At 41.6% G+C, this 19992-nt stretch overlaps 1 protein-coding gene and 1 pseudogene across 1 annotated transcript in view; both read left to right on the top strand.

Annotated features, from left to right (window-relative positions):
• Positions 1 to 19992, top strand: part of LOC130707085 (peroxisomal multifunctional enzyme type 2-like) — a 118525-nt gene that overhangs the window by 41436 nt on the left and 57097 nt on the right. The window contains exons 16-18 of the mRNA XM_057539846.1: positions 5706 to 5775; positions 6477 to 6583; positions 8388 to 8474. Coding sequence (XP_057395829.1) covers positions 5706 to 5775; positions 6477 to 6583; positions 8388 to 8474 — 264 coding nt within the window. The remainder of the gene's footprint in view (positions 1 to 5705; positions 5776 to 6476; positions 6584 to 8387; positions 8475 to 19992) is intronic.
• LOC130707087 (protein FAM170A-like) lies at positions 13992 to 19493 on the top strand (annotated as a pseudogene).

Below are 19992 nucleotides of genomic sequence, written 5' to 3'. Positions count from 1 at the left end.
TAAAGTATAATTCTTTATTATATTACCATGTGTATTGTAAGTACTTTTAAAATTTTGTTTTGAAACAGTGATTTATTATTTTGCATGACTCTGGGTCGCCTGGGTGGTCCTTGTACTACAAACGGTGTTGGCTGTCACTCATGTGGCTGTTCTCAGACGGCGGCTGGGTGGGGCAGGAAAGTCCCGGATGGCTCTTTCACAAGTGCAGGGTCTTAGTGCTCCCTGTTGGCTGGCGTGCCTCTAATCTCCACCTGGCTTCTTCTCCGGGTGGTGTCTCATCTTCCAGGGCATTTCTCTGTGGCCCTCAAGGGGATTTCTATTTCAATTTCTGGAGCTCTTTCCTGTGTAGCTTCCTCCCTTTCAGTACGTCTGCATTCCAGCTGCCCATTCTCCCAGAACTCTGATCTTTATCTCTTTAACTCTTTGAGACTGTTTTGCTATGTTTCGGTTTCCCTTTTTGCACTGCAGTCTAGAAAGTGCTGTCAGGCAGAGCGCTGTGGCCATTGTAGAGTCCATCTTGTTTGTTTCTTTTCTATCAAGAATCATAATCCTGTCCTGCCTACTGTCCAATGTCTAAGAACAGTATCTCCCTCGCCCACTTAAAAAAAATTTTTTTTTCCTAATTGTTTACAGTGGAAGAGTAAGTTCATTCCACTTATTCCATCTAGGCTGAAAGTGGAAGTCCTATACCTTTTTATATGCCCATAGTGCCCAATTTTCTCATTTATTACTATTTGTTTTCTCAGTTTTTATTGCTGTGCTTTGTTTCCTACTTGTTTCTAACAATTAAAGAGCCTATTTTATTTTCTTGTTTCTCTTTCCCTTACAGTTCCCATTTTGGGGAATGCATTAATTTTACTTTTTCAGAACAATTTAACATTTATATATTATTCTTCCCTCTTCCCCACCTTTGTTTTAGTCTTAGATTTGCAATCGAATATATATCAATCCTTTTGCCAAAGGTTCTCCCATATCTCCTGGTTGGATAAAGCTCCTCCTGTGGTAGGTTCCCCAAGAAGGCCTCGTGTATAGTATTCCTTTGGTTCCTATGTATTTATTTATTTATTAAATAAATTTATTTATTTATTTTTGGCTGCACTGGGTTGTCGTCGCTGCGTGCGGGCTTTCTCTAGTTGCAGCAATCGGGGGCTACTCTTCGTTGTGGTGCGCGGGCTTCTCGTTGTGGTGGTTTCTCTTTGTTTCGGAGCACGGGCTCTAGGCGTGCGGGCTTCAGTAGTTGTGGCACGTGGGCTCAGTAGTTGTGGCTCATGGGCTCTAGAGCACAGGCTCAGTAGTTGTGGCACATGGGCTTAGTTGCTCTGCGGCATGTGGGATCTTCCTGGACCAGGGCTTGAACCAATGTCCCCTTGCACTGGCAGGCGGATTCTTAACCACTACGCCACCAGGGAAGTCCGGTTCCTATGTATTTAAAACTATTTTTCTATACCCTGGATACTCAAAGGACAGCTTGGCTGGATATGAAATCTTGAGTTTCTTAAAATGGTGTTCCATTGTTGCCTGGCTTTCTATATTGCTGTTTAGAAGTCTGATGCCAGTCATTATCTTCCTTTAAGTTACTTGATCTTTATCCTCAAGGGCTTTAGGATTTTTTTTTCCTTCATCTTTAAAAATCTAATAGTTTTACTAGGATAAGTCTCAGTGTTGCTCATTCCAGGTCCGTTTTCCCATGTACCTGGTGGGCCTTTTTAATATGTGTGTTCAGATCTTCTATTTTCAAAAAGTTTTCTAGGGTTATAATTTTAAATATTAGTTCTTATTCATTGTTTTATTTTTATTTCTTCAGGTACTCTTTATGTACATTGGATCTTTTTCTATCTTTCTTCCAACCATTTTCTGTCCTTTTGTAGTTCTTTATTAATCTCATTTCCATTCTCTTGGTTTTTTTCTTCTTTTTCTTCTATGCCCCTTATTAAAATTTTGTTTGAATATGTTCTCCTTTGGGAACATTATAATTTAGTCTTCAATTTCTGGTATGACTTTGATTTTTCTTTTATTTCTTTCCCGAGTTTAATCATCTCTTACTTCATTTCTTCATGTTTGTTGTCCATTTATATTTTTGGTTTTTGAATTTCAGATTCCAGATGTTTATTTCCTATCCCCAAATGCTTGAGTATTGTGTTATCGTTTTCTTCTGTTTGCTAGTTGTTTTGTTTGGGAAAATTGTATTTATTATAATGTTTTGGTTCTTATTTTCTTTTTTAGTCTTATTGTAGCTTTGTACAGGTGAAGATTACTTACCTATATGCATTTTGTAGGTAAAGTTAGTAGTTTGGGACAGTTTACAAGGTTCTTAAAGAAATTCAAGATTGTCATCTGTCAGTATAGCAAAGTGCCTTTTCTTTAATGGATGGCTTTTTGGAGTAAGGCATAGTGGGGAAGTGTTTTATTAAATTTTTTGTAGTTCTCTTTATCCTGCAGGATCATAAATTTCCCCTCTTGCTTCTCTTTCTTCACCATTCGTCTTCGAAGGAGACATCTTTGTTTTATCCTCTTCTTCCTCAGAAGTATTGCCTTTCTAGGACTGCCGTTTGGAGGCCCGTGCACTTTTAATTCTTTTCTCAGTAGTCAGTATTCTAATCTTCCAGGATTCTTCTCAGTATTTTTGTCCTCGAGGTAGACTGTCTGTGTCTCGAAGTGATTTTTCTTTGTTTCCTTTTTTCTCTTCCATGAGCTTCTGCTATACTCCCCCTCCCCACCCCTACCACTCTCTCTAGCAGTTTTGAGAGGGTGCTCACAAGACAGTGCTGCTGGATATAGGTGTTTTTTTTTCTACTTATAGGAATTTGAAGTGTGTGGTTTTTCTCTTCTAATTACACTGTAGGCCTGGGATCTGTGTAGTTTTACTTGTTTTTCTTGTCGATCTGTTTGCTTTTTTAGGGGATGTGAGGATTTGGGAAGAACTAATTCCTGACCTTTTTTATTTAGCATTTGGTTTAACTTAATGTACACTTTAAAAAAAAAATTTACTTATTTATTTGGCTGCATTGGGTCTTAGTTGTGGCACACAGGGTCTTCGTTGCGGCATGCGGACTCTTTCACTGAGACACGTGGGCCCTCTAGTTCTGGTGCGCAGGCTCCAGGGTGTGTGGGATCAGTAGTTACGGCACGTGGGCTCTCTAGTTGTGGTGCGCGGGCTCTAGAGGGTGTGCGCTCAGTAGTTGTGGCGCAAGGGCCTAGTTGCCCCTTGGCATGTGGGGTATTAGTTCCCTGACCAGGGATCAAACCCATGTCCCCTGCACTGGAAGGTGGATTCTTAACCACTGGATGACTAGGGAAGTCCCTAATGGTACACTTTAAATAAATAAAACTAGGAACTAATTTACTCATATATGGAAGATCCTCCCACTTACATTTAATACTCAAGTAAGACAATATAGATCTATTTTTCTTAGTTTGTATGTGTGAATTTTAGTGATTTTTACATCTAGGCAGAAATGAAACACCAAAACACGAAGCTTTTTGCTTTTCTTCTGAAATACGAAAGTCCTTCAGGATATTCAGAAAATAAACCTTGGTAGTGTTCTTTATTGTTTGGAGAATGGTTATTTTGCATTATGATTGAATTTAGTCAAACATCCAATCAGTTGACTTTAGTCATTTCTCATCATAGATCTTTTATGTCTTTGCTAATTCTGCCTTCTGTTGGAAGCAATGCTGTCATTGAAATAATATGAAAATTTTCATATTCCTTTAATACGATTTCTTTAGAAAAGTTGTTTCTTTTCATTTATAGGAATGATATCTGTGGGGTAAGAACACTGACACTAATCTTAAAAACTTGATCGTCTTATACTGTTGCTGAAATCTTTTAAATAATCATAATAGTTCACATTTATTGAGGTATGAATATTTATCAAGGATAATGCTCTGTAAGAGTTTGATTAGCCTCTCAGTTTTTTAAATGAGAAGGTTGAGGCTAGGGTGATAAAGAAAATTGCCCACTAATGGCAGAGCTGGATTTGAACCTAGGTCTGTCTGGTGCCAAAGCCCATGATCTATTATGTGTTTGACACCTTCCGCTTTGGGCCCTGAAATTCGTCATTCTTTTACCATTTGTATGCAACATGATGATGTATATTTGCCTAGTGTTTTATTTTTTTTAAAGTGCTTTCTAAAATTTATCATTTAATCTTCTGCCATCTTATACAGAATCTTAAGTCACATCTATATGATAATTGTTGATTTGATTTAATTATTTTTAGAAGCCATATAAAGGGAAAAAATACTGAGTCATTAAAAAAGTGAATAATTTAGAAAACTATCATATAGAGTGATGGGAAAGAGAAAGAGCTTATTAAAATTGTACAAAACATTAAAAAGTAAACAACATTTTCCTATGAATTACAGGAGATGTTATTTTCTGTAAATAAAATTTGTTAAAAAAGAATAATCAATAATTAAAAACAACAAAAACTCATTAAGAAAGTCAGGTATGCTGACTTGGCTAGTCTCTACACAACATCTTAATAGTCTTGGAAAGCTTAACCTAGCAATTGATAAGAGAGAAGTCTAGAGGCAGACCCAAAGTTAATACACAGATACATTAAATACTTACTGTTAGCTCTTTTGTGAATTTCTTCCCTTCAGTACTGAAAAGTACTCTCTCATTTGACCAACGCACAATTTCAATGCTGGGAAGTATGGTGACTTTTTTCCTATTGTTATCTATATCTTTCTGCTAATTGTGCCTTATCTAAGTACAGAAGTGATGTGAAGATCTGGAGTAAGCAGGAATATAATCTTAATGGCAAGTTATTAGTCTGTTTTTTTGCAGGATGAGCTGATCTCAGGATTTAGTATACCCAGTAGAATGAAAGTTTGTGAGAAGTGTGTGATGTTTATATGTCTAGTATTGGGTTACAGGCTTCAATTTAAAACACCCCATTAAGAAAGTTGGCATAAATTTTGCTTGGTTAGAAGAGGCTATAAACATTTACACCTTATCTTCATTGTGTTTTTTTAAAAAATGTGTGTTTATTTTATTTTATTTTTAAAAAATTAATTAATTAATTAACAATTTTTGGCTGCATTGGGTCTTTGTTGCTGTGCGCGGGCTTTCTCTAGTTGCGGCGAGCGGGGGCTACTGTTCGTTGTGGTGCACAGACTTCTCATTGTGGTGGCTTCCCTTTGTTGAGGAGCATGGGCTCTAGGGCATGTGGGCTTCAGTAGTTGGGGTGCTTGGGCTTCAGTAGTTGTGGCTCGCGGGCTCTAGAGCTCAAGCTCAGTAGCTGTGGCGCACGGGCTTAGTTGCTCCACGGCATGTGAGATCTTCCCGGACCAAGGATCAAACCCGTGTCCCCTGCATTGGCAGGCGGATTCTTAACCAGTGCGTCACTAGGGAAGCCCTTCATTGTGTTTTAACGAGAGTAGATTGATGGATTCCTTTTTGTGAATTTCTCCTTAGGCAGTGGTAACCAGTGTTGTTCCCAGATGTAGTTCTTGGTTCCCCTTCCTATTATTTGACAGTCCTCACGCCTTATGATCTCAGTGGCAGGTGTTACAAAAAGCATTTGATTTACACTTAATCTTTTTTTGTTAGAAATAGTTATTTTTTAATCAAAGCTACTATGAGGTACATTATAATGCATTTCTTATGCAATAATCAGCCGTATTTCCTGTTTTTATTTTAATGTATTCTAAGAAGGCACTGGGTGCTAGTTTCTTTTATAATTCTTTCTCCACAGGCTGCTTTGTACCGCCTCAGTGGAGACTGGAATCCCTTACACATTGATCCTGACTTTGCTAACTTAGCAGGTGAGTTGCTAATAATGTGAGCCAATGAAAATATTAGCTCAGTTATCTAAATAATACTTAAAGCCGTCGCTACTTATGACTGGAAGTTTGAGTAACATTTTAAAAATAGCCCTCTCCTAATATGTTTATGCAAAAGACATGGAAAGGTGGGAAGTAGTGTTCAGAAAATGGTGTACGTGAAATTCAGATTATGGTGGAAGGTAGCTCCTGCTAGTGCAAGGTGTAGGATAGGACCATGGGGATGGGTGTCTGAGTTATCATGAAGGTCAAGGCCATTGGAGGGGAGAGCAAAGAACTGAAAGGTTGAAGAAGGATCATCTACATACATGGATATTGAAATCACTGTGGATGATTTCGTGGTTACAACCAAAGCGAAACAAAATAATTATTTGTGTCCCCAGATCTCTGACATTCCTTCCTTTTTTTTTTCTTTTTTTGTTTATTTCATAATTTTTTTCCCAGGAAGTATTATTTATAAAATATTTTCCATGTTTCTTAACACATTATTGACTGGAGATGTATTAACGCCATAGGCGTTAGTTTCTGCAAAAATCCCCCTGGTCAATAATGTGTTAAATTAGGTGGTATGAGTCAGGCTAATGCAGTTTAAAAATGTATTTTTGAAGTCCTGAATGAACTGTTCTTGGTTTTTAAACATGAAATGTGCCTTTATCTAACTAAATTCTCTCTCTCATTTTTAGGTTTTGACAAGCCCATATTACATGGATTATGTACATTTGGATTTTCTGCCAGGCATGTTTTACAGCAGTTTGCAGATAATGATGTGTCAAGATTCAAAGCAATTAAGGTATGTGTAAATTATTAATAATTTAACTACTTGTTCCTTTTTAGTTTTAGAGGAGTCTTAGTGACTTCATTTAAAAATAGGTACTATCCGAAGTTCTTATTTTTATTATTTCATTGACTTGGCAATCCGCAAGTTCTCTTTTTGTAGCTATAAATGCCTCTATTACACATGCATCATGAAGGATATTATATACAGTTATACTTTTAACAGATTGATTTGATTGTTTTGTAAATTAATTAGGAGCATACATATATCAGCATATATGCCTTAACAAACTCATGATTTACCTGTAAAAATTTATTTATTCATGTTTTACAGTTTTATAATTTGCCTTAATTTAATTGAAAATGTTAAGTGGCTGCATTTGAACTCTAATAAACATGCACCTATATCAGTATGTTGGTTGCATATTGATTTTAGTTTTGCACTTTTTTTTTTGTGGTCACTGTAAATTTCTTTATTTTTTGGCTGTATTGAGTCTTCCTTGCTGCGCGCAGGCTTTCTCTAGTTGTGGCGAGTGGGGGCTACTCTTCATTGTGGTGTGCGGGCTTCTCATTGCGGTGGCTTCTCTTGCTGCGGAGCACAGGCTCTAGGTGTGCGGGCTTCAGTAGTTATAGCACGCGGGCTCAGTAGTTGTGGCTCGTGGGCTCTAGAGCACAGGCTCAGTAGTTGTGGCACACGGGCTTAGTTGCTCCGCAGCATGTGGGATCTTCCTGGACCAGGGCTCGAACCCGTGTCCCCTGCATTGGCAGGCGGATTCTTAACCACTGCACCACCAGGGAAGCCCTAGTTTTGCACTTTTAAGTTAGCTTCAAGTTTTCATCCATTATAAATTGCAAAGAAAACTGACTCTGCACAGTTTTGCATAAATCGAAAGACATACACTTAAAACAAAACAAAACAAAACTTTAAGGCAGTGTCAAATAGCTCCAAAAGCTTTTATCAGTTTGTGCTCCTTGCAGCAGTGGAAATTTATTTTCTGATGTCTTGCCTTTGATAACACTGATTATTCTCATTATTATAACTATTTTATAGTTATTATTATAATTATTTTTAAAACCAGCGAATAATATATACACAGAGCAAATAAAATAGTATAGAAAATTAGGAAATAAAAAATGTAATTATTCTGTCCTATACAACAACCCCAGGTCTTATTCCTCAGACTTAATGAGTGCTTTTTTTTTAATTAATTAATTAAATTAATTAATTTATTTATGGCTGTGTTGGGTTTTCGTTTCTGTGCGAGGGCTTTCTCCAGTTACGGCAAGTGGGGGCCACTCTTCATCGCGGTGCGCGGGCCTCTCACTGTCGCGGCCTCTCCCGCTGCGGAGCACAGGCTCCAGACGCACAGGCTCAGCAGTTGTGGCTTACGGGCCCAGTTGCTCCACGGCATGTGGGATCCTCCCAGACCAGGGTTCGAACCCGTGTCCCCTGCATTGGCAGGCAGACTCTCAACCACTGCGCCACCAGGGAAGCCCCTAGTGCTACTTTTAACTGCTTCTCTTAAGTTGTTTTGGTGGTTACCTATATAACTCTACTTAATATGATTATTCTTCTGTGTTTTGATTTGTCAAGATTAAACTATTTATTGATTCTATATTTTGAAAGACAAAGAATTAACTTTTACTAACTATATCTCTACTAATTTTATCATACTACTATTTTTATGAATTTAAGTATAGTCCAGTCTCTGTTTCTTCCTTTTATGCTCTCCAACCTTCCCCCCAAATACCACCCCCCTGCAAAGTGGAAAAGTTTCATATTAAAACATTCTTAACCCTAAAACACATTTTTTTTAAAGGTTCGTTTTGCAAAACCAGTATATCCAGGACAAACTCTACAAACTGAGATGTGGAAGGAAGGAAATAGAATCCATTTCCAAACCAAGGTATGGATAATGTAGTTAGAGGTACATTGTTTCGTTAACCCTCTTCACTGTATCCTATAATTATGTTCCATCCTAGCATTCTTTTGGTTAATATTATGGATATGAGATAAAACTTAGAAAGTTTTTTTTTAAAAAGCAGTGGTAACTTTTAATTGAAAATAAGATGCCTCCGTACCTTGTTTTTTATTTTCTGTTTTTTTTTTTTTTTTTATAGTCCAGGTCTTTTATTTTCTTTACCCCCATCATGCCATGAATTCATAGGGAATGGGCTCCAGCAGTTCAGGCTTCTTTCCATTGGTTCTCACGAAGTGTGCTTCCCTGGGGGAGCAGGCTGGCGCTTCAGCTGAACCCAAGTACCTTTCTCTTTGGCTTCCTTCTTTTTCTGATCATTTTCCTTCACTCGTTTCAGGAAGCTATCTCAGCTCTTAGAGTGCGTAACATGCTCAATACGCACATTAATTCTCTTGGCAAGAATCTTGCCCTTAGCTTGTATGTTTACAATGATGCCAACAGCATGCTGGGTAACATTGTAGACTCTCCCAGTTTCGCCATGGCAACATTTGTGGGGCATTCCTTTTTGAACAGTGCCCATTCCCTTGATATCTACAATATCACCTTTCTTGTAGATTTGCATGTATGTGGCCAAAGGAGCAGCTCCATGTTTTCTAAAAGGCCTAGAGAACATGTAGCGGGTGCCCCTCCTCTTTCTCTTTGTGTTGGTCATTTTGGCGAATTACTGGAAGATGGAGGTTCTGGCCGAAAAGAAGCTATTTTCTGTTTTTTATTCTCAGCTAAATTGGTTCCTGTCTACATAGCATTTCTGAAAACCCAACCAACCATATCTTTTTGGCTCAACCCATCATTCAAGTTGTTGTCAGAATATAATCTTCAGAAAATTAAAGGCATGACTCTCAGACAGATATAAAATGAAAATGTGACACAAATTAACATCTTATGTCACAGAGTCTGGGCTTAATTAATAGTAAGTAACAAGACAGAGTATATCTCCCTATAGAGTTAAGTAATTTTGGGGTGAGGCTGTTAGCAGTGCTCCAGTAAAATACTAAAAGGACATGCAATCAGCCTTTTATAAGTTTTTTACAGATTATTTTTGTTAATACAATTGACCAGGGTGACACTTTTTGGCCTGATCATTTGTACTACATTGATGGTTTGTGTCGAGCAGTTTAAATACCACCACCAACAATAATAACAGCTTAAAGTTGTCGAGTACCTATAAGCAGGCTATCCCATTATTTCTACTATGCGTAACAGCTCTACATTTAATTTAGGAAAATCTAGGTTCAGGTCTCCTAAATAACTTGCTCGTGGTCACGTAGAAAGTGGTGGAGCTGGGATAGACACCCAGGTCTGCCTGGCTCAAGGCTTACTTCCTAGGCCCTAACTTTTTTTTTTTTTTTTTACTGTATCATGATTTCTTTTTTTTTTTTTTTTTTTTAACATCTTTATTGGAGTATAATTGCTTTTGATTGTTGTGTTAGTTGCTGCTGTATAACAAAGTGAATCAGCTATACGTATACATATATCCCCATATCCCCTCCCTCTTGTGTCTCCCTCCCACCCTCCCTATCCCAGCCTTCTAGGTGGTCACAAAGCACCAAGCTGATCTCCCTGTGCTATGTGGCTGCTTCCCACTAGCTATCTATTTTATATTTGGTAGTGTATATATGTCCATGCCACTCTCTAACTTCGTCCCAGCCTACCCTTCCCCCTCCCCATGTCCTCAAGTCCATTCTCTACATCTGCATCTTTATTCCTCTCCTGCCGCTAGATTCTTCAGAACCAATTTTTTTTTCTTTTTAGATTCCATATAAATGTGTTAGCATACGGTATTTGTTTTTCTCTTTCTGACTTACTTCACTCTGTATGACAGACTCTAGGTCCATCCACCTCAGTAAAAATAACTCAATTTCGTTTCTTTTTATGGCTGAGTAATATTCCATTATATATATGTGCCACATCTTCTTTATCCATTCATCTGTCGAAGGGCACTTAGGTTGCTTCCATGTCCTGGCTATTGTAAACAGTGCTGCAATAAACATTGTGCTACATTTGTCTTTCTGAATTATGGTTTTCTCAGGGTATATGCCCAGTAGTGGGATTGCTGGGTCATATGGTAGTTGCATTTTTAGTTTCTTTTTTTTTTTTTTTTTTTTCCACACACACACACTGTATTTTATTTTTACAAGAGATAAATAGACTGACACCAAGCATTGTACATGGATGACCACAACAAAAGCAACAATGATTGCAATTACCAAACATGAAACACACTCATACTATGTCATAATATTGACATTCAGTCCAGTAATCCTCCACTGTAACAGCTCCTTTACTTTGCAGTGAAAATTGATTTGTATATTCTTTGCCTCTGAGTCCTTGTGGGATTTTTTTTTTAATTCAGACAGATAGTCACAAAAATTATACTCATCCTCATCAGTTCACTCAGTCCCATGTAATTAATTTCTTTTTTATCTTGATCTTTTCTTAGCACTTTTATGAGTTCATCAGTTTTTCATTAGAGTTCTGAAAATGCTTATTCATTCAGTTCAGCAGTACAGTCAGTTACCAGAAACCTGTAGTTGTCAGAGTCTTTTCCATGAGTTTCTTGAAGATGAAACCCTTTTGTAGGAACATATTTGCAAAATCATCAGAGTACACCCAGAACTGTCTGTAAATGACAAAAGACTTAAAAATGACCATGGTTAAAGATTTGATGAAAGTTCATAATAATGCAGTTGACAAGAAAATTAGTTATTTCTGAGATATACATTTTAAAGTAATAACTAGGATTATTACTTATAACATTATACCAGAACATATAAGATTTTTAGAAGTTTCCTGTAATGACTGAAACATTTATATTAACATATTTCCATACATATTTCCATACAAATACAAATATAAGATTTTTAGAAATTTCATGTAATGTCTGAAACATTTATATTAACATATTTCCATACAAATAACCCAATGAAAGTTTAGTATTAGTTGTTTTGTTTGTTTTTTTATACTGCAGGTTCTTATTAGGCATCAGTTTTATACACATCAGTGTATACATGTTAATCCCAATCGCCCAATTCAGCACACCACCATTCCCACCCCACTGCAGTTTTCCCCCCTTGGTGTCCATATGTCTGTTCTTTATATGTTATAGACTTACTTCTTTGTTGGCTATGTAGTTTGTAAATATTTTCTCCCAGTCTCTAGCTTGACTTCTTATACTCTTTTTTTTTTTTTTTTTTTTTTTTTAAATTTTATTTATTTATTTATTTATTTATTTTTGGCTGTGCTGGGTCTTCGGTTCGTGCGAGGGCTTTCTCCAGTTGCGGCAAGTGGGGGCCACTCTTCATCGCGGTGCGGGGACCGCTCTTCATCGCGGTGCGCGGGCCTCTCACTATCGCGGCCCATCCCGTTGCGGGGCACAGGCTCCAGACGCGCAGGCTCAGCAGCTGTGGCTCACGGGCCCAGCTGCTCCGTGGCATGTGGGATCTTCCCAGACCAGGGCTCGAACCCGTGTCTCCTGCATTAGCAGGCAGATTCTCAACCACTGCGCCACCAGGGAAGCCCGACTTCTTATACTCTTAAAAGAATCTTTCACGTAGCAAATGATTTTAGTTTTGATAATGTCTAGTTTACCTATTTTTTCCTTTTATGGTTCATCTCTTTCCTGGTTTATTGCAATAGGCCCACTGTTCTCTCTGATTCTGACCTTGCCTCCCAAAAGTCTGTTCTTAACAAAGCAATTAGAGTGATCTTTTAACATGTAATTTCTCATTTAAAACTCTCCAAGCTTCCCATGTCACTCAGAGTAAAAGCCAAAGTTTGAGCAGTAGCCTCTAAAACCCTATATAATTTGGTTCCTCATTATCCCTCTGACTTCCCCTCTTACCACTCTCTCCCTCCCTCAGCCACACTGGCTTTCTTCCTGGTATTCAAACAGGCCAGGCAACCCCTGACCCAGACTCCAGTCTCTTTTTGCCTGAAAAATGTAACCTTGGCTCTAAGCTCCCTTATTGCCCTCAGGTACTACTGAGATGAGGCCCTTTTAGTGAAGCCTTCCATGATCTCCCATTCAGCATAGAAATTGCCCTATTTCCTATAGTCCCATATCCAGTTGCTTGTTTTCTTTTTCATCATGGTACTTGCAAATATCTAACCTACTAGGTATTTTACTTATTTAAAAAAAATGGTCTATCTTCTCCTCTAGAATTAAGCTCCTTGAGAGAAACTCTTTGCATCTTTTTTGTTCTTAAATGTTCAAGTACAGAATCTAGAGAGCCTGGCACATAGTAGGGGCTAAATAACGGTTTCTATAATGAAGAATGGACAGAGAAATGAAGGAATGACAAAAGTATGTCCCAACCTAGCTGGGGCTTGCTGTGATGAACCCATTGGCTCTAGGTTGGAGAACCTGAGCTGGTACGTTTGGAATCATCTTTCCTTTTCTGAGGAGAGGTTCATTTCTTTCAGAAATTCAGGGTCTAAGAAAGATGCCTTAAGAATCATCCTCCTTGGAATGACGGCATTAGAACTTCTAATGAAAGTTCAGCTCCTAAGGAAGTGGTGATTATCACCGGTTGTTAATACTCTTTGTTGAATGGTTGGTGAGGAGCATTGTGGTTCCTCATCATTATGGATGGAGGGACCAAGCTGACAGTACCTGAGCTCACTGATCAATCTTAACTTCATTAAAAACCGGACAACTTTTTGTACTTACTGTTGCAAAGCAATAGGAAGGTACACAGCATCACTTATAAAATAATCTTGTAGTAACATGAAATCGAATCTAAATCTAATTAATTCTCTAGCTATAACTACCTGTTTATAAGGAAATCGAGGTAATAGGGAACATCTTAAATGACATCACAGGAATACAATCAACAGACTCCTGTGGAAAATTCTACAGGATAAATTACTTAGTTTCTTCAATAAATCGGTGCCAAATCAAAGGGAGGGAGAACTGTTGTAGACTAAAAGACACATGGACATATTGCAAGGCGTGGACCTTCTTTAGATCTTGATTTCAATAGATCATGTATAAAAAAGACATTTAAACACATTTGGAGGCAATTGAGTATGGCTTAGTTATTGTGGTAAAAGAAATGATGATTAAATTTGTTGGGCGAGAGAATGATGTTATGTTAGAAACAAGTTTTTATCTGTTGGAGGTAAATACTGTGGCATGTAAGGAGAAATGACATAATGTCTGAGATTTACAATAAAAAACAGCACTTCCCCCACCCTCCCCAAACTCCTAAACCAAAATAAATACACAAAGAAATGAAAGTGTGCAAGTGAGTGAGTGTGTTTGTGTGTGTGTGTGTGTGTAGCAGAAGAAGAATGGCAGACTTTTGATAATTGTTGAAACTGGGTGATGGGTAAATGGTGCTGCATTCCTTTTATATCATTCTCTTTACTTTGTGTATGTTTGAAAATTTCTACCACAAAAAAATTAAGAAAAAAAATCCTCCTTGTCCCTTCTTTTCTAGAGATTTTCCAAGAAGCAGGAAGATTGAATCTCATCAGCAAACCCTCACAAGGCTGAAGTTGTCCTCTCTTCACTCTCTCGGTGCCTGAAACTTTAAGTCATTCTGCAGTGCCTTTTCAAATTGGGACCCGCCTCAGTCCATGTGGTATTTCTAATGAAAGCAGTGACTTCTGGGAGGCTACCTCATCCCGTGCACCAATCTTCCCACTGGATCATCCTGGCCACTACCTCAAAATGAGGTGTCTCTAATTCTAGAGTGGAATCAGGAGGATCCAGATGCATTGCCACTTATAACTGGTATAAATTACAGCCCACAAGCAGAGGTGTGCAAGAAATAGTACGAAAATTTTTTTATAACTCCATGTAATTTGTATTTGAAGCCTTGATCCTGCTGGTGTCCTGTTTGGATTTCCGCCATCCCTATTTGGAAGTCATACAGGGCCAAGGTTTTGAGGGAGTGGGTGGAAGCATGATCATTGTGGACTGGAGCCCACAGTTGTAAGTGTAGATGCCCATCAGCTCGGGGGCCGTGCCTCCTGTAGGTTTGGTGGCTCCTGTGCCATGCGTGGGGCAGGTTGCCATGATTCTGCTTGTATGCACGCTACAGCCATCTCCTTTTGGAATTTTTGCTCCATTTACCCCTCCAGCCACACTTGAGAGGCCTTTTCTCCTCCGGGATTTACAGACATCTCTCTCTGACTTAATTAGCACATTTCAACACTCCAGTAGGGAAACAAGACAGTACCTAATTTCAAAAACCTGCTTCTGTTATGTTTCTGCTCAAGTATCCTCTCTTTTCCATGGAGTTTGGGATTTTAGAAATAAAAGCCAAGATGATCAGCATGCTATTTCTGCTATGCCCTGCCGGGCTCTTCCACTGGCCAGTGAACATAGGGTCTGCTACCCACTTGAATGCAGAAGGGAAAACGTGAAATAAAGGAAGAAAAGGAAAAAAATGAACAGGAAAAGATTAACATCTCAAAGTATCCTGCCACATTTGAAAGATGTGAGAGTTGAATTCATGGGAAAGGTTCTGCTGGGAAAAAGGAGTTGTTCTTGAAAATGGGGTCTGTGCTGTTGCAGAGACTGTTGAACCTAGGTCCACAGAATGCTCTGATGTCATCACTGAGGTTAGAGAATTCTGCTGTAGGCCTGGCAACCTTTGAAACTTAACAGCCCTGGTGAGCACTAAGCAGTACTGCTTGTTCACTAAGTGGTCCAAGTTGTTCAGCCATTTAGGAGACTTGACTATTTTTATTTGTATTGAATCATTTCAACGGATTTCCCAAAAGCCAAGAAGGGCCAACCTGTAGGGAAGAGGAGGAGTTGGACGTGAGGCATCTTCTAAGGGAATCTTCCAGTTGGTACGATGAGACGGCGACAAAAGAGGAAACATCTGGAAAGTGAAGAGTCCCAGGAAACTGCCGAGAAGGGAGGAGGTATGTGGGGGGCAACTTGTGGGGGGAACATGGGTTTCTGCCAAACTGAGCCTTCTCTAGGAAGGGGGGTACTGAGAACGTGTCACCTGTGAAGCAGGGTGCGAGAGACCTTGTCTCACTGATGCTGCCGTATCCACGCAGAGGGTCCCTGTGGTGTGAGACGGCACAGAACAGCCAGGTGCCCCTGGGAGATGGGAGGTCAGCTCCGCTGGTCTGAGGACCCTCTCCTGGGGCTGCCGGGCCTGGAGCTTTGTCGGACTCACAGCAGGCTGCATCCTGCTTGCACAGACCTAGAGGTGCAGCTTTTCTCAGTCCCCGAGTTCTCTCTTATTCTCTTTGATCTTCCCCTGGGGTCACGAGGTGGGGGGTGTGAAGGATGCAAGGATGCTGAGAGAGACCCATGAGCTGCTTGGCCCCTTTTCCCAAAGTGGAAAGAGAAGCCCCATGAGTTGAAGGCCTTGTTGAAAAGTATCTTGAGAAGTGGAATGCAGTTCGAAAGGAGATTGTTTGTCTAGGGATGGTGTCATTGAAAGCAAGGAGGTTTTATTCCTTCGACAGGAAGAATTTCTCAAAGGAGATCAAGGGAAGGGAAGGGCTTTCCAGAGACTGAGCCCGCATGGGCGGGGGTGAGAGATGTCCTCAGGGTCCTGCGGGGAGCTCTGAGAGCCACGGGCCACCTGGTGCCTGCGTGCCTTAAACGTAGGCGAGTAGCTTGCCCTGGGAGAGGGGTGGTCACGTGAGGAAGTGGGGCAGAGTGGAGCCTACCCCAGACTTCCAGCTGGAGGCCTCTGCCCCAGATTAGAGCCCAGTAGCTCCTACCAGGCCTAGGGTCCTGGAGACTAGGATGGGCCCTGGGAGTGGAGGTCTAGACAGCAGGCAGATTTTCAGGCAGTGGCTGGGACAGGCTGGGGAAGGCAATGACTGCCCCTGTCTCACCATTCAGAATATTTTTCTCTATGTTCCAGTGTGTGTGTGTGTGAGTGTGAGTGTGTGTGTGTGTGTGTGGTAGTGGAGAGAAGAGCGGGATGAATGGGGGTAGAGTGCTCATCAGATATAAAGTCTGCATGGTAAAGTTCTTGTCACCCTGCCTGGACCTGGGTGACACTCGGTGTATGTAAGAGTGTGTACAGAATTCTTGTTAGGGGTGTTTTATGAGGCAGTAACTCATACACCCATGTACACTCTGATACAGCAAATATATCACACACCCCACATATAACTTCCTTATTAAACCACACACAGCACATGTAGGTATATACACGCATCACTCCTGTACTACGTTCTCATACAACCCACCTGTGTCACAATCCTCTCCTCCAACACCAAACGCTGGAGATGAGATATGTATATAGACACACACACTATATATATATGACACACACACTATATATATATGTATCTCCTCAACTCTCGCAAACACAGCTAACTTCAGCTATCTCTAAATACCTCTGTAAGAACCAGTCACATGTCATACACACCACACTTCTAACACATTCTTTAGTGATGCCAGACCCGCTTTGTACAAACCACAGTAAAGCACAGTCTCACTAACCCATGTCAGGGTTGCCAGATAAAATATGGGCTGTCCAGTTAAATTTGAATTCCAGATAAACAACAAGTAATTTTTCAGTATGAGTATGTCCCAAATATTGTATGGGCCATACTTACACGAAAAATAAGTAAGACCAAATACTGCATGGGAATACTTACACTACAAAATTATTCTGGGTTTATCTGAAATTGAAATTTAACCGGGTGCCCTGTATTTTTGTTTGCTAAGTCTGGCAACCCTTATATACTTACCGCCAGCTGATGTGTTATATTGATTGTATTGTTGTTTAGTGTTTGTCTTCCTCTACTAGAATGTGCAGCCTTACCAGAGACTAGAACAATGGAAGAGTGCCGGATACATAGGAGTAGCTGCTTACTGAACCTTGGTGAATGAATGAATGAACACACACCATAAATACAAGCCACACCGTGTGATGAGGAAAAGTTACATGTCCCAGAATTCCTGACTTGTGAACAGAAATCATGCACACAGAGGCCACAGATACAGATACACACATCTGCACTGTGCTCCCCACGCCAACCCCACACTTACCACAGACTTAAGTGATAGACATCACTCACTCTTCACACATACTCACAGTCACCACCTAGGCCCACATTACCCACAAGACACTGACAGAATAAGTATTGATTTTAATTAAATACTGGAGTATCCACTGGGAGCCACACTCTCAACTGTGTGTATTCACTGCACCTGACACATGTCAGACCGTCAGTAAATATTTGTGGACAGAGGATTGAGGAACCCACCCTGAGCCTTTCATTCCTCCCTCAGGAATCTCGAAGTCACAAGAGGATCCCCCTCAGCTTGGATCTCCTGTGGTGGCCCAAGGCTGCAGCCCAGGGGCAGGGGAGGTCCCCTCTGCCTCTGAATACTTCTGTGCTTCTTCTCCACGCAAGCTCATCCGTGGTGGTAAGGGCGCGGGGCTCCTCAGGTGAGGGGCTGCTTGGCTGGGAGGCAGGAGGCACACAGATCCCAGGGAGGCTGAGAGGAAACCCAGGGTCATCAGAGGCGCTGAGGGCTCTGTGGAGGAGCCTGAGCAGGATGGCTGAGCTGTACGAGGGCGTGGATCTCAGCTGAGTCGGGGGGCGTGTGAATCCTGGTACCACCATGGTGGGGAAGTTAAGGAGCAGGGGCCGGAAAGGTCTGGGCTTGAGGTGGAGGGCAGAGGGACCAGATTAAGCATCTTCAGAGGAAAATGTAGGGTTTGCCTTTGCCTTTGCTTCCTGAGAAGGACAGAGTTCTTCATCATAGACCTCCAGCCTGAGAGCAGGACCATCCAGCTGAGGTCCACCCAGCTCACACATACATCCGCTCTCCAGGCACAGCCATTCTCAGTGCACACGTAAACCCCAAGCACGTGATCCACAGTGCTCCTCTCCTACACCCCCATTCCACAAGTAATGCACCACCGATATTCCCAAACTCACACTCCTCGTAGTACACGCATCCTCCCACATCCCTCACATACCACAGCCCTCACCACCATACTCCACACCCCTGTATATAGCCACCGCTCCAGTATCCCCCCACACGCAGATGAAAAGCCCACAGATGACACCAGATACACCACTCCATCCTACGGCCAACAGACACCAAGCTCATGACACAGCTACCTCATGCAAATGTCCCTCTCTCATCTACCACACCTGCTCCCTCAGCTTCCAGCATGGCCCGAGCATGTTATTATGTTTTTAATTTCCTTTCCCAGGAATCTGGAGATTACATCGAGACACTCCCCGGCCTAGAGCACCCCTAGCCCGGGTTCAGGAAGAAGGGGAGACCGCTCCCCCACCACAGTGTGTCGCCTTCTCATCCCCTTCATTCAGTAAGACCTCTCTGTATACAAACAAAGAGGAAAGAGGCATGAAAATATACTACATGCGGGTGAAAACGATCAAGGGTGTAGCTGTCTCCTGGGAGACAGAGAAACCCTTGGGGTTGCTAGAAAAGCGGCTGAGGATAGAAGAAGTGACCCTTCCTGAGGATGTGCGGGTAGGTTCTCCCCGCTCTGCTGTGTCCACCAGAAACCGCCTGTCTGACAGTGAGCCCACTGGGGCGGAGAAAGAGTGTGAGGAAAGGGCAGAGCCATACAGCCCATCAGGGTCAGCTGCAGTCCAGGAGAGACCCAGGGCCAAGACACCGGACTGGCTGGTGACCATGGAGGCCGGCTTCAGGTGCATGGCCTGCTGCCGGGTGTTCCCCACCTTGGAGATCCTCCGGCAGCACGTGCGGTACGGCGTCCAGGAGGGCTTCAGCTGCCATGTCTTTCATCTCACCATGGCCCAGATGATGGGCGATGTGGAATCCGAGAGCACCACCGAGGAGGAGGCGGAGGAGGAGGAGAGGAGGAGGAGAAGCAAGGAGCAAAGGAGAATGAGGAGGAGCAGCCCACGGGGGAAGACCTCAGCCCGAGGAGACCGTGGAGCCAATGTCCAGGCTGCGTGTTACATTCTCCGAAGGACAGGAAGTGAGCAGGGGCTGGGGCTGCGGAGGGAGCTGTACCTTCTCCGAGCCAGTCCCATCTCTCCACCCCAGACTCATGCTTCCATAAGGGAGAGTTGGGGGCTTTAGCACCTCAGGGGGAACTGAAGGGGAGATAACCGGCTCCCGTGCTTCTGGCCCAGTCATGTAATAATAAAGTCATGACTGTAAGTGGGAATTGATCCTGAGCTTTTCAGCTTCCACAGGAAATTCTCTTTAGCGAAGAAGTGTTTTTCTCTCTTTTGATTTCCACACAGCAACTGAGATTCATGGGACAAGATCCTAGAAGACGGTGTGGCCTTCTGTTGGAAGAGGTAAGGCTTGAGGCTGGCACAGTCTTCTGAGCCTATGTCACGAGGGCCCCGAGGAGTGTAAGGGAAGGGGCCGCAGAGATGTGCTGGTTTATCTAATGGCTCTGCAGTTGCATCAACTTGGGACACACCCAGCACTTCCAAAGGAATTGACCTCTGTTGACTTAAACAAGAATGTGGAGCGTTTTGACTAGGAGTT

This window comes from Balaenoptera acutorostrata, chromosome 2 (assembly GCF_949987535.1).
Source record: "Balaenoptera acutorostrata chromosome 2, mBalAcu1.1, whole genome shotgun sequence".
NCBI classification, from domain to species: domain Eukaryota; kingdom Metazoa; phylum Chordata; class Mammalia; order Artiodactyla; family Balaenopteridae; genus Balaenoptera; species Balaenoptera acutorostrata.
Note: the sequence above shows the minus strand (reverse complement) of the source record. Positions and strands in the feature narration are given on the sequence as shown.